Here is a 15312-nt window from a genome sequence, read left to right on the forward strand (position 1 = left end):
TTGTAGAACTACTATGGAACAAGTTTTATATCATTTAAAATTTAGAGAAACAATGTTAAATATAGCTAAAAATTTAGAACATTATGTAGATGGCACCCTTTCATGAAGATCTAATACTCTAATTCTGTTTACTGTAGGGAATTTGAAATCAATAGTAATTAAAAATTATCAGAACTCTATCCAAGCTAATATTGCTGTACATGTTAGTGGCAGTTGAGCTTCCTGCCTGCAGATGGTTTTTTCTTCATTTTTCCTGACTACTAATAAAGCTACACAAAACAGAAAGCACACCTTGATAACAAGTTTTGTCAGTTTAGGTAGGTAATTAATAACAATTATGATTTTACAGAATTGCTTGAAAGCTGATATTCAAGCCTAAATATAATTAATATAGTTATAAATATGATAAATGTATATTAGTTTTCATATCATGGATAGAGTATCTAGAGTACGTTTATCGTTTTACGCAACTGCTTCTCATCAAGGTATCTTAAAGATTCATTAAAAACCCTATGATTAGATTTCTTTCACACCTTTGCATTTATATATTTAATAATATTTAAATTATTTCTCAGCTATCAAAGAAATCTCTGACTTTACAAAACTTAATTTAGAGTTTCTGACTAGCTACTAAAGTCTACACTCTAGTAACTCCAGCTCACGATATGAGTTAACCATTCCTTTGTCTCTAATTGCTTTCTGGGAATGTTATAACCCGTGATTAAGAACAGGAAGCACTTAAATTATTTTTTGTCTCCCTGATGCAAGCCAAATACTATCACTTAAAATTTGTTCTTAGCTTATTTGGAGAGGTTTTGCTTTTTTTGTAGAAAAATGCAAAGGAAACATGGAGAACATGAACCTGAAAATATCCCAATGTTAAATATATAGCAAAAAATAACAATTCAAAATTCAGACATTCAAACTCCTCATCTGAAATCCCTTTTAGAGAGATGTCTGCCTTCCTTTCCCCCCTGTATTTTTATTCTACATAACTAAGCAAGAAGGAAAGCCTAACCAGGATTCTTCCCTTCTGCTCCCCATTTATACTCCACTTGTAAAATTTTCTCTTTGTCTATCCATATATTTGTTCTCATTCTCAGCAGAAAAACCTTTAAGCCTTGAAGACTTTTGAATAAAGGGTTTTTTTGCTTTTGCTTTGGTGTCAGTTGATTTCTTATCAAAGTGTTTGATTTGCAATTTTTTTCTTGTCGTTTGCAGAAGCCGAAAGCGGTATGCCCTCTTCGTTACCTTTCCTTCCAACCTCAATCCTACCTTCACTCCTTCTAACTTCAGGACTAATTCCTTGCCAAGAACACAGGAAGATAACATCTTTGTCTATCTTTCTCTGTATATACACACACATATATACCTATACATATTCATCTATCTATGTGTGTGTGTATATATATCTCTGTGTATATATTTATATATGAGCCCCCAATCTCAAAGAGGAGAGAGAGAACAGCATTTTGTCTCTCCAGTGTTTCTTGTGACTCACGCACTAACTTCTTTGCAGGAAGTACAAAATAAAAGAGGATTCATTATTTAGGCTTTTTTTCCCCTTTGTGGAGTCATTGGTGTATCAGATCATTGCATTTGAAAAGCAGATTTCACTGTTAATCTCTCCTGTCCTCATTTTGACTGTATCATGACGATGTATATTTCGTCTTTACCAGCCCTTGTGCTGCCATGTTGTTCATATTCACACCTTCATTGATGTCCTTCTTTCCCCAGAGTCTTCCTTCAAAACACGTCTTACAGTACAGTAGTTCATGTTCTCTTGCAGTCTCATTTTCCATTAACAGCAACCAAATACCTGATTCTTTGCATTTCTGGTCCTGTTTTGAGTCCAGTTACTCATAATACAGTACTCATTAAATTTTTTTGTACTGTTCCAGTGAAAGTGCCATGGATTATACGTCACATTCATTTTAATGACATTTATTAACTCATTTATTAAGATGTTACTGAATGTATTTTTTTCTCAGCTTTGTAGTTTTTTTGAGATGGCATGTTTTGCATTTTCTTTGGTGTACCATGCTGTGAGTCCCTCTCTAGTCTACATTCTATCATGCTGCTATTGGTTTGGAAGTTGATAAGGCATGCTCTTTCATATCCTGTCTCTCCTCATCTCTCTTCCCCCAACAGCTTTTTTTTTTCCCCCTCATTACTTATAGCAGTCTGTCTGACTGTCAGTGATGGTCTTTGGAGACCTGCTGTCATTGTCCAGACATTTCAATTTCTGTCTTCATTGTACTCTTCAAACTCTATTTTCTATGTCTGTTCTGTTGTGTATGTTGTATGTGTTATGTGTATTTAAGTTTTAGTCTTATCTTCCTATAGTTTCTGAGTAGATGCGTGATAAGAGAGGTGGCTTCCTGTCAGTTTGGCATTATTGATATGATCCAACTGCAGAGAAGTTACTGCAACACTTAGCATCTCCAAGGATCTGTAGCTGTTGCACCTCTACTTTGCTTCTTGCTTTTAAGTATATCTTATCTTGTGGTGAAGGCATGATAATGCTGGCATGATGAGCAATATGAAGAGGTGTTGTACCAGGTGAAGTTGCTTGCTCCCAGAATAAAGTTTATTGTTCTGTCTCATTGTACGGATAATGAATCACTTCTGGAACCAGAAGGAATAATTTAAATGTTTTCAAGCGTATTGAGTTCACCATCACTATTGAACTAGTTTGGAGTATGCTAAAATAAAGTACCTCATGCACATCCTCTAGACCTTGACTTAGGTGCTGTTGTAAAAAACTTAAGTCCTGGGAGCAACCTTTTATATGCTTGTAGTAATTAAGCTTTAATATACTGTAGCATGTAATGTGCACTGTGTCTTTTGCCTTGTATTCTTTTCAGTGTCTTATTAGATTTTGCTGTGTAGAGCATTATGAATTAATGTCAATGATAGAGCCCAGAAGAAAGAAGCAATATTTATGAGTTAAAATCAGTGTGAAAACTGGTATGTGCACAACTCCCACTATGAGATTTGTGCATTTACATTCACACTCCACTTGAAAACATACCCTGAAAAAAATATTATTTCCAACTACTTCTGTAGTTGGATAAATGAGTGGTGTGTTTTAAAAGGCCATTATGCTAATAGTGGTACTTTTTATCTGGGCATAGCATGAAACAATCAAGAATAATAGTTGTTTTTGTTTAAAAGTATAGTAGCTCTAGTAAACAGTACCACATAATTTGTTTTAGATAATGTATTTATAGTACTTAATATTATATCTTCCTGATTACTAGATGATATTGCTACTGTTTGAGTTGCATGGGGAATGGTACAGTACATCTACCACAAGATTTAAAACAGAATTGTTACAGCTTTTGCCATTCGTTTGGTCAAAATTTTGGTGTTTGTGTTTCATTTATTTCAACAATTGGTCTTTCTTTTTCTTTAGAGTAGGCTGATGGCAGTCACACAGGTAGCCATACAGCTGAAAGCAAGCAAACAAGAAAAGAAGTTGGGTTACTAAATCAGACAGGTTTCCTTGATGCAGGGATGAACTGTTCAACTGGTCTCTGATAATAGGTTTCATCACACCTGACTTTGTCAATCAAAATGTTAAATGTCTAATCTCCTATTAGTTATCCAGACTTAATCCATAATTGCAAAGGAAGAAAGTTCTTGAATGCATTAGAATTTGGTCCTAAAATAGGTGAGATTAATCCCACCTTTAGTGCTGTCTAAAATGTAAAGTTGAAATTAAGACCAAACAGGAATAGTACATAACAGAGGCATGGATAAAGAAAATCCTTAAAAGACCTCTCCTCATCCATGTCTCTATTGGTTGACCTTATCTGTGCTTTCAGTTTTCAGTCCTCATGTAGTGCTGCTAAAATTACCCTTGCATATTTGCTGTGCTGTACTTGCTGGGCATCCCCACACGCCTTTGTCAGCTCAGTTTAAAGACTTTCACCACGCTGTTCCATATTATTAAGATCCCTCTTTTGTTCTTCTCAGAGAAGGCTGACAGTTATGCAGATGACAGATCTGAGTGTCAGCTACTGTACTACCATGTCTAGATTAAGAGTTCAAAGTTCCATCCATTCACAACTTCAGCAGTAGTGGAAGCCTCCTCAGTTTCAAGCTGTGCAAAGCAAATTGCGGAGCCGTGCCCCTTAACAAGTGGCCTACCAGTAAATACTGCATAATGTTAGTACTGCATAATGATGGTTCAGACTCTGACACTGACTGGTTGCTTTTTCCATGGAGTTCACCTAAAAGATGGCTGAATAGTCTAGAAAGCTACAGGAAACATTTTTCATCTCCTACTGAAATCTTTTGTATGCTGATAAATTATTAGAAGTAATGTTTTAAATATTTTTGTAATATGAAAAGCTATCGGCTTTCCATAACTTTGTAAAAGTGTTTTAGACCAAGAAAGATAACTTGAGTGAAATATGTGTGCTATTTGAAAGCAGGAGACAAAAATCACCTAAGAGCAGAAATCAGTAAAAAATAAATAGCTGCAGGAATTAGTCCCACCCCAAATGTCAGTTCAGAAATTGTCTTAACAGTTTGAGTCTCCAATTATTAGGTTCTCCATCAAGTATCTTTACATTCAAAAAACCATAGAAGATACACAATTAGTAAAGGAAACCTTAGCTTACTTTTAGTGCTTTAAAGGAAGATATAATATGGTATGCTTTAGCTAGGTCAGAATATTGGTCTCTTGTGCAGTCAGTCATCCATGCACTACCAAGAAAGGTATTGAGCAGCACTCGTCTTCTGGAGTAGTTTCAGATAGATAAGAATGGATGAACTGATATTTTTTAATGTATCTGTATTTTATTGAAGGTAGCATTTTATTGGAGGTAGCATTTTAAAGAAGGTACTTTTCTTAATGCAACATTTCTTAAATATCCCTTAACATTTCTTAAAATATCAGAAAGATACAATTCAATAAGTAAGTTGGGCACAATTAACACACAGTGAGAAACATGAACAGATATCTGTTCTCCCCTGTCATATGAAAAAGTCATCATGTCCAATCTGAAATTTTCATTGAATGTAAAGAAAACCATAAACATTTGTCTAGAATTTCTGTGACCTTGTTCGAGTTTTTGGGGTTTTTTTTGAAACTGTGTATCTCAAATGTGCACTGATTTCCATTTGTTTTTCACCTGCTAATATTTCTGTCAGTCTGGGAAGACATTTTCAGCTGTGTAGATAATATTAATGATTCTTTCCTCTGCTTTAAGTGAGAGATTGGATGGGGCTTTGAACAATCTGTTCTAGTGAAAATTATCCCTGACCATGACATGAGAGTTGTAATTAGGTGATTTTTAAAGATCTCTTTGAACATAAACCATTCTGTGATTCAGTCTGTGATTCCTAAGAGTCCAACTGAATTCAAGGGTGATATCTACATTTTCAGTGTGGAACATTTTCATTGCTCTTAGGTGCATGACCCTGCATCTAGTCACCAAGTGAATCTTTAACAAACGGGGTGACTTTTGCAGATAAGTGTAAAACACTGGTTTCCAGAGGGCATATTCCATTCTACAAGTGGCTTTCTAATTGTAATATTATCAAAAAGTAATGGAACTCACTTCTCCTGAATTTATGGTGGTGAAGTACATTAAATTCCCATTGAACACATTAAGTCATATTTAATTTACATGGCTTTGATTGTCATGTGTCCTTAACATTCATGTGTGAAGGAGCAAGCAATCATGTGAGCCCTTTCATGAAAGGTTTTTTCCTGAGGGATGTATTTCTGGAATTGCAGTCATTAAAGAAATGATGACTACATGTTTTTAAGCTTGTTATTTCTTGACTACTTTGTGAGATAACCTAAACTAGAAATGTTATAAAATTACAAAGTTTGATCAAGATCCTACAAGTTTCTAAAGTTCTTGGCCTTTCTTGCTTGGTTTCATGAGCTGATTTAGGAGATAAAAAAATCAAATTGTGCTTTATGTTAAAAACATGTATTTGGAAAAATCAGTGTCCTTTTCAGTAATGTTTTTTCTGATGTGTGGCACAAAATGCATATGGATTAGCTATATATGTTGCTATTAAAACTCTTGAGTTTCTCCTTTTTCACCTTTTCCTTTGTAGCCTTGGATATATATAAAAATGAGACATTAGCTGAAGCTGTCTCTCCTAAAACTCCTATTTAGTTTACCATGTACTTGTATTCTCAACTATGGGGATATATATGCATATTTTCATATTGAAAAAACCCATGCATCTCTAAATAACTGATGGATGCATTTTTCTTGGAATACTCAGAAGACTGTTTTGTTTTTCTCTGTGCTGTTTGTTCCCTATATTCTGTTTTAATTCAAAACATTTCCCTTGCTGTATATATTAGAGTGAGTGCTTATCAAAGCATAACTTCAGCTAAGGCCACTACAGGTGTCATAAGAAATAATTGAGTTGCAGCTTTAATAAGCTGTACATTTAATGTATCCATACAGCTCAGTAGAAATTGCTCATGATTTTGCTCTGGTTTGTATATAAGCCCAAAGCTTTATGAGCTTCTTCTGTAACTCTTAGCCAGTAGCAATGATGGGGCAAATTAGTTTTCATTTCCAACAGAAGCATTAACTGTGATCACATCCATATTTTGTGGTTATAAATACATTGTATTTGTGGAAAGAGGTATATGTGAATGAAGTATAAGATCTGACAAAAATAAAGTCTGTACACTGACCCATGTGAATTGATTTTATGTGTCTCAGAAAACCTTGAGATACAAAATCATGCTCACAATACATTGCATCCTAAATGAAGCCAGTTACTTCCAATTTAAGACTATGTTCCCTGCATCTCAAAAGAACTGCTTCATTGGTTTATTACTTCATCAAACTTTAAGTGTCATTATGAGAATTGAACATTTATAGATCTAGTGGTTACCTCAGTTTGTGGAGTTTGGGTTGTTGAGGTTCAGGTAGAATTTTTTTTCCTCTTTGGTACGGTTTATCCATATCCAAGAATTGTACTGGGGGGAAAAAACCAGCCTGGGTCCATGAAAAAAAAAGTGTTAATCTTTTTTCACTGAAAAGCTGTAACACCTATGTGACTTAAGAATCAAGTAAGGAAATAAAAAGTATTTTTCAGATAGAGCAGTACCCATTTGTACCTAAGAAAAACAGCCAACCCAAATTATATTACAAGACCTTACATATTTTATAAGGAACAGTATAATCAATACATGAAATTAGCCTCTATAGAAGATTTTTTAGTTTAGCAGCTAAATTCTCAGTTTAATGGCAGGTTACTGCATACTAGCAGGCAGGGAGGAGGAAAAGTGGAGACTAAGATGGCCAGTACAGCACTCTGCAAGTGCTAGGAAGTACTTTATGTGTTCAGGTGACAAAAGCTTATGCAGGAAAGCTAAATCTGCCAGCCTATTTTTGACCTGAGTAAGTGGTTTCATATGAAGAAATTCTTATGTAGTTGTTTCTTTTTATTTTTTTTCTTTTATCTGTTTTATTCCATCTCGAACCTGTGAAAATGCATTTTAAAACTGCATTAGGTAGAAGTTTTCATTGCAACTGCAGCCATTAGGCCCAATTCACTAACAAGGAAATGCTAGATATGACAGTAGATGATACTAGTTGATGATGGATGATACTAGTTTAGCTGTGTAACTTTATTTCATCCCATTTATCTGTGTGTGTAATACAGGTGTTCCTTATATCATCACATTTCATTTTTTGCAAATATTAGTAAAGTGTGCTGTGGAAATTAAACCTGCTTTCTGTGGTGATACCTTCCAGTTCCTGTAGTTCTCCTCTCCTTTTTATTTGTTGCAAAGCTTGAAACTGTGAATGAAGGAAAGGAAAGGATATCTGGGTAGATGCTTTTTTTGAGATTTAATTTCTGTTCCAGCTTCCGACATAGGCTATCTGTGTGAGCAGGAGATAATAATTTAAACCAAACTTTCTACTGCTGATCTCTGATTAAGTATATTCATTATTTCGGGAATCAGAGGCTTGGCTTTTGGAAATGCTGAGCATTCTCACAGCAAAAGTTCCTAGAAAGTCTGTTTGAGCTATGCAATGCTAAACACTTAAAAAGATTTGGCCTATAAGCATCCCAAATTAGTAAGTACTATATCTCATAGTTGCTTAATCTCTCCTCTGTAAAATGGAGTAATACAATATCTTCATTCTTCCTGTCAAAGAAATTGTTTATGAATCTTTTGCATGCTGTAGTGATGAACATTGCAGAAAAACACACAAGAAAAATATGATGCTGATTTTCAAGAGAGATAAATTACAGGAAGCCATGGCTGAAGTAATGGCAGTAAAACACCACTGAGTGAAGTTTCAGATTGTGAGAAGGAAGGAGTTTCTGGGTATTAAATTAAGAACTGTATCTTAAGGTCTACATAAAGGGGGCTGAAATATGACTTCGTGACCAACCTTTTACTTCTGAACTCATGAGCATTTTATTTTGTGGCCTGCATATTCTTGTCATAAGATGTTGCAGGCATGTGGAATTACACAAAAAAATGTGCACATTATTAATCTTTCAGATATATTATGTTGTCATAATAATTTATTCCTAATGTGTAGAGAATATTTAACATATTGAATAAGAGATGTACTGAGATCCATTTTCCCTCCTATCAGTTGCGTGAAAGACTTTGGACCTTCAAATTTTAGTAATGTATGTCTGTTCAGCATTGTGCTTTATTTATTTATGTGTATATGTACTTCCCTAAAATCAATTTTTGCTAGATGGACAAGTGTTTCAATTCCTGGTAGTCTTTATTTAATCTAAATTACATGTGCATACCGTTACTACATTTTGAGTTAGAAAAGCTGAACTTTAATAAAAGACAAAAGAGAGAAAACTTTTGAAAAGCTATATTAAGTTTTAGAGTCAAAAGCTAAGATACATCACCCATGAATAAAACTTACTGGAGAATATATTTACATTTATATCTATCTGTATATTCATATTTAGCTTGGTGCTTTGCAAAACACCTTTCCTAAAGTCTTGATTTAAATTATTATCCAAATAAAGATATTTCATAGACATGGAGTACCTCACTTGTTGATACTAGTTCTTTGTCAAAGTTAGCTGAGGCTCTTCTGTCATGGTGGTTGGGTTATTTTTGTTCTTTCATGGCTGCATAGCAGTGTTTTAAAAATTTTCTATTCATTTTATGTTTTTTCAGCTGTCGTGACTGGTTGTCTTGTACCATTCCCCTTGAGTGTATGTGTGTATTTATTATTTTAAACAATAACATTATATGTCCAGATAGGGGTCCCATTAACTTTCTATTTCACTAGAAATTGGCAAAAATTTGCATCCAAGGGTTTAGTTTCATAAGTGATATTTTTTGTGTTATTGAGCAGTGGCTGAGGGTTTTTTCCTTTTCACCATATTATGAATTTGTCACCACTTTGCATGACAGAGCAAGCAAACAGCAATGCTCAGCTTCACACTTCACATTTCTGAGAGGACTTTGCGTAATCTATAATTAAAGCAAAAAGATAAGAAAACAGATGTAAGCACTTAGATTATGTGATTATAGGCAGAGGCATTTGACTGTCTCAAACTAAAGTTTTTGTAAAACGCATGTGAAACTCTTATTTGATTGGAAATATCAAGGAAGAATGGCTTAAAATTTCCTTGCAGCCTTTCCTAACTAGTGGGTCCCCTATAACAGAATCAAATAAAGCTAATTTGGAAGATTCAGCTGAAATTAATATAAACTTATTGTTTTGTTGGTTTTGTTCTTGTTTCACTGAGCAGTATATTAATCAATCCTGGAAACCATGTCAAGATTCAAGAAGGTACCTTAGGATTCTTCATTGCAAGTGATGCCAAAGAAGTAAAAAGGTAATTGAAATGTTTTTATCTTTGAATAGAAACAAACATACTTAATTTCAGTTTTTTTCTTTACATGTAAATGCTTCACCTAATTTTCATTATCATCTGTTTAAAAATTTGGAGGGGGGGTTGAGTTGTTACTCCTGAACCACCTACGTGCATGTAGTTTTCCTAAGTCCCAAGGAACTGAAATTTGCCACAGATATGAAAAGAAATAAAGAGACTCAAGAGTTTTTGAGTCCTCCTAGAAAATGTGAAATATTTTCATTTGTTTCCTCTATACTTATTGTGTCTCAGAGGAATTACTATGAGAGAGGAGGACAAGGATGACAGTTCTGTTAGATTCTGGTTTAGAGGAGTTCTAATCTACACAGACTTTAGCAAATTCTTGATGCGAGTTAGCTGCTGTGTTTATTCTGTAATTGCATTAGCAAAATAATATTTATGTTCTTGTCATTTTTCTTTAATGGAACTACAAACTCCACAGCCTCATAATAATAAATCAAACTACAAAAGTGCATTATATCCATTGCCGACAACTTCACAGACTCAATGTACCTGGGTGTGCTAGATTTGGGATGAATGCAAAGGAGTTTTGTGATTTTGTATTGAGGACCAAATGTATGTAGTCTTGTTTGTTAGGATTATAGTATGCTTGGAAGGAACAAAAGAGCAATGTGATAAAAGAATTTTTCAAAGAAAAATATTCAGTGTCCCTATAATTAAAAAAAAAAGAAAAAAATTAATATTTGCAGCTGAGTGCTTCCTCATAATTTGTATCTTTGTTATGAATCATGCAATCAGATTTTTACTGATGTTATCCATGAGTTTGGTATTTTAACTAAATCCTGTACTTAAAATGATAAAGTATTCAAATGATACTCTTTATTGTTCCAACCTTTTAGGATTAAATACAGTGAAATATTACCTAACCATGCCTACTTGCCATGCATACTTAAAGAAAGTCAAGACATCAAAACAGTGAAATTGGAGAACTTGACTTCTATTTTTCTTGAAAGAGCTGAGATAGATTTTGGCTAGGTGAAATGCACAGAACAAGGCAGCAGTGCTCCTGTCCTGTCACATCTCCAGCACCATCTCTGGAGCCTGTACATCCTGCACTGCCTCAGGGACTCTGCCTTGCAGCCTTCTGTTCTTTTCCTCTCTGCTGCTTTTCTCCACTTGAGCATCCAGAACTGTCTGCACACTGCTTTACTGAGCTGCTAGTTTTCTTTCATTTATAAGGCATTTTTACACTCTGCAGTGAACTTTTTCTCAGACTAAGTAAAATGGCATAATATTTTAACTGCTAAGATTAGGGAGAAGTTAACTGTTATAAAGGCGTTTAGACAAATTTTTCTCATCATTCATCTGCCACGTTTCATTTGATAGTGAACATGAAACAGGATTTCCAATTCTGTCTGGCTTTTGGCAGAAGGCTATGTTTAGAAATGTTCTGCCTCCCTTGACACGTTTCTTAGCTGCTCTGTGCAAAGCAAATGCTTATCAGATGTGTTTCTACTAACAAAGCCAATTATGAAAAGTGTTAATTTCACCCTTTGAGCTATGAATCAGATTCAGAAATATGTTCTAAAATTGAGATCTTTTGGAGGAGAAAAATGATTTTTTAATAAAGCATAATTAAACATGCTTTATACCTGAAATGCAAATTAAATTATTCTGGCTTTGTTAATGAAGACATTTCAACCCCTTTAAGCTAAAGTTATTCATATTTATATATCCCACAATGAGATATAACCTACAATGTTCAATTACTCTTTCTGTTAGAATCATTTTTGCCTTTTGAGAAGAATAGTTTCCCATAAGAAACAATTACACCTACGAACAGTTATGCCAAGGTAAATAGCTTCACATAAAATGTTGACTGTTTAAATATAATACAAACTACCTGAATTGCACCTTCATTATTCCTTGTTCATTTACATGTTAACACGAGTGCCAGAAATCCACATTCTTCAAATCCACTTAATTTACCCCAGTTATCTAGAATAATTTTATTACAGCAATAACTCCAGGTATTTATTCTTTACTTTGGACATGGGATTGAAGGTACTCTTTAGGACAATTGTGCTGCAGTGAACTTCAGAAACATGGTCTCTATCAATGACCAATATCCAGTTCATGTTATGAAGTTTTTGTGGTGGACTATTTGTGGTAGTTGATTCTTGTTTAATAAAGGGGCTTTACAGCTGGACTGGAGAGAAATTTTAAAAATTTGAGGCAGTTTTCTCCTCCTGGCTTACATCTTGACGTCTACTCATGGTTTGAAAAACAATTTCTTCTCATTTCCTTGGAAGTAGTTGATTTTCTTTTTGGTGGAACGTGAATATCTTGAAGACCAGAAACTTTCTGCAGCAAAGTATACATGCTCAGAGAAGATGTTTTCCTTTTACATTTTGCATCTTGGAAATACTAAGGCAATTTCAGAGCCTGAAAGAGTAATCTTCCTGTAAGTTTCTTAGAGAAATAAAGTGTGCTAGGTTTAGGACTTACATATTCCATTGGTAGCTTCATGTTATATTGATTTTAGAAACGTTAATAGCATTCAGTGAGGTCTCCCTGCAATTTCAATTTGTATTTGAACCAATATGAAGCATTGATGTGGTTCATCTCTTCTATGCTAGACCTGCTATCTTTCTCATGATGGGTCACTTAACTACCAGTATAGTTCCACCTGCAGTGGCCATGCTATAGTTAATCTAGAAGAAATAGTAGTAATCATCCTGGCTGCAGCGCCAAAGGCTGTGTTTAATCAGAGGCTATATATAAATATTGGTTTGGTTTTGTGGTTTTTTATATTTTTGACTGTAGATAGTTTCTCCTAATTGTTATAACAATCTAATGTTCTCATACTGTCAGCAAAATATATGGGTGTCATCTGAAAATTTGCTGAGGATGCACTTGATGCCTCTGTCTGTGTTATTAATGAAGGTATTAAATAACACTGGTCCCAGTACAGATCCTTGAGGGACACCACTTGTAACTAGTGCCTGGTGAGACTCTGAGCTATTGATCACTACCCACTGGATGTGGCCATTCAACCACTTCCTAATCCACCCATGGAATCCATCGCTCCAGTTTGACGAGAAGGATGTTGTGGGGGACCATGTCAAAGGCTTTACAGAATCTGGATAAATGACATCTGCAGTACTTCCTTATCTGCTGATGTAGTCATTCCATCATAGCTGGTTGGTCAGGCAGGATTTTCCCTTGGTGAAGCTGTGCTCCCTGTCTTGAACGACCTCCCGGTCCTCCATGTCCCTCAGCAAAGCTTCTGAGAGGATTTGTTACACGATCTTTCCAGGCACAGAGGTGAGGCTGACAAGCCAATAGGGTCCTTGTTTCTACCCCTATTTTAAGATCAACGTACAGTGTTGATCATACAGTAATGATCAAATGTCCAAGCTGAAAAATTGGCACAGGGTGCTAGAAAGTCCTTAAAAAAAACCACCCTGGTAGCCGATGAAAACAAAAAGTCTTTTTTTGTGATTAAGTTCATTAGATGCTCTTTCTTCTAAGATGAACAACAAATAAACTAATACAGTGTGGCATAATTATCATACATTCTTCCAATTACTTTTCAAATAAAAGTGTATTAAAGGAAATACTATTTTGGAGCTTATAGTTGAAATTAATGGTCTTGCAGCAAATATTTCCTACTTTAAATGTCCAAACGTTTGCAAAGATCAAAGTAAATTAGCATTGGTGCATTTCCTTAATTGGTCACAGCAACAAGATGAAATATGGGACTAATTTCATTTATATGGATTAAGAAATGTGTCAGTTTTTCCATTCTGTCTCTCCAGGGCATATTTTTACTGCAAGGCCTGTCATGATGACATCACGGATCCCAAAAGGATAAAAAAATGTGGCTGCAAACGGCGTAAGTAATATTTCTATCCCTCCCTTCCTCTCCTTTTCATGAACTGTTCAGCCCTGAAGAATACCTCTACATGCATTTACATGTTTTACACAATGGTTTTACAGAAAGGCTAAGAAATAATTGCACAGCAACATAGTAAGTGCTATTTGGGTTCCTGAAGTCCATATGTTTTTGTTATATTTCACACCACTCACATCTGTGTCTTCGTTAAAAAGTAAATTAAAGACCAATGCTAACAAAAACTGAAGAATTAAGTCAAGCTAAATTTAACTGTGGAGATTTCTGAGTTAAGAATTAGCCAACAGTGAAGTTTTTCTCTCATTCATAGCATGCAGATTCTGCAAGAGAAGAAACTAGGGAATTATATTTTATCATATAGCTATTGAAATTTTTTTCTTTTTAAATAAATGAACAGTTTTAGTGGAGGAAAAGGTTGTCTGGAAGAAATTAAATATTAGCACCTCTTACATATATCCTTTTAGCTGTAATGCTAATATTAGTTTAATTAGGTTCTTAAACTGTTTGGACAGTTTTTAATGAAGAAATAATTGAGTGTTTGAATGGAGATGAGACTTTGCATCTGAATTTCTATAAATATGTAGCAATTAGCATTTTACCCATATATACTTTGAAAGGACCTTTTTCAGGAGCTATCACAACCACACTTTGACCAAAGATGTGTTTGACCCATGCATATTTGTAATACCAATAGCAAAATTATTTAGGAATCAATTTCTCATTGAATATATAAATATTTATGTGCATTCCATGGTATCCTGCCATGAAAAAGATAATTCAGTTTAAAAGTATTGATTAGGTAAATTGAGAGATCTCAGAAGGGTTTGATCATGCCTATTTTACCATTACTTTTAAAAGGGTAAAAGCTCTCTTATTTATAGCTTCAGTCTGCTATAAAAAAAGCTCTCTTATGTATAGCTTCAGTTATCAGTGCACTGTTGTAGAGGATGGAAGAAAGCCTAAGCTGAACATTCTCTGCCTTTTGGAGTACCTGAAATGGATGAAGTCTTGAAGATCATTTTCAAAAGAAAAAAAATTATCATTGGAGATCTTTAAAAAAACTCCTCTCCTCCGAAACACCACAAGTGTGGAACAATAGCATGATAGGGAGAAAGCAGCTGGAACTGACAGAAAATGGTATTTATCTTCCCAGTAGCCACAAGGAGAGCAAAGCACATGGAAAGCATGCCTGATGTGGAAGGAATGTATGCATTGCCTAACATATTGGAAAAAAATTGTTCAAGAACAGTTTATCCATGTGAGAATGTGACCTTTGAACTGCTGCCAAAGCCAATGAGTCTGCTGAGTAAGTTCTGGTAAAGCCAGTTACAGATGCCTCAGGGTGTCTGTGACTCTCATGAAATCTTTTTTCAAAATTACTCAACAGTTAAAGAGAAATATGTTACCTGCTTAATTTTATCTGGTTCTGTCAGGAAAAAAAAACAAAGCCAAAAAACCCATTTTATTTCTATTTTCTTCTATACTCCTCCTTCACATGGTGTATGCTTTTTAAACATGTCCTGCTTAAAAATTTAATAAATCCCAAAGATCTCTCAGTTTAACATGAGACC

At 34.7% G+C, this 15312-nt stretch overlaps 1 protein-coding gene across 26 annotated transcripts in view; it reads left to right on the plus strand.

Annotated features, from left to right (window-relative positions):
- KCNMA1 (potassium calcium-activated channel subfamily M alpha 1) overlaps window positions 1-15312 on the plus strand; it is a 415833-nt gene that overhangs the window by 295241 nt on the left and 105280 nt on the right. For 10 of the 26 annotated variants that reach the window (XM_071438814.1, XM_071438813.1, XM_071438807.1 and 7 more), the window contains 4 exons: window positions 1222-1233; window positions 9742-9828; window positions 13647-13723; window positions 14895-15047. In XM_071438814.1, coding sequence (XP_071294915.1) covers window positions 1222-1233; window positions 9742-9828; window positions 13647-13723; window positions 14895-15047 — 329 coding nt within the window. The remainder of the gene's footprint in view (window positions 1-1221; window positions 1234-9741; window positions 9829-13646; window positions 13724-14894; window positions 15048-15312) is intronic. The other 16 variants (XM_071438834.1, XM_071438824.1, XM_071438830.1 and 13 more) reach the window with 3 other exon arrangements.

The sequence above is a fragment of the Agelaius tricolor genome, unplaced genomic scaffold, assembly GCF_023055355.1.
Source record: "Agelaius tricolor isolate 1412-34295 unplaced genomic scaffold, bAgeTri1.0.p SCAF_13, whole genome shotgun sequence".
Classification (NCBI taxonomy): Eukaryota; Metazoa; Chordata; class Aves; order Passeriformes; family Icteridae; genus Agelaius; species Agelaius tricolor.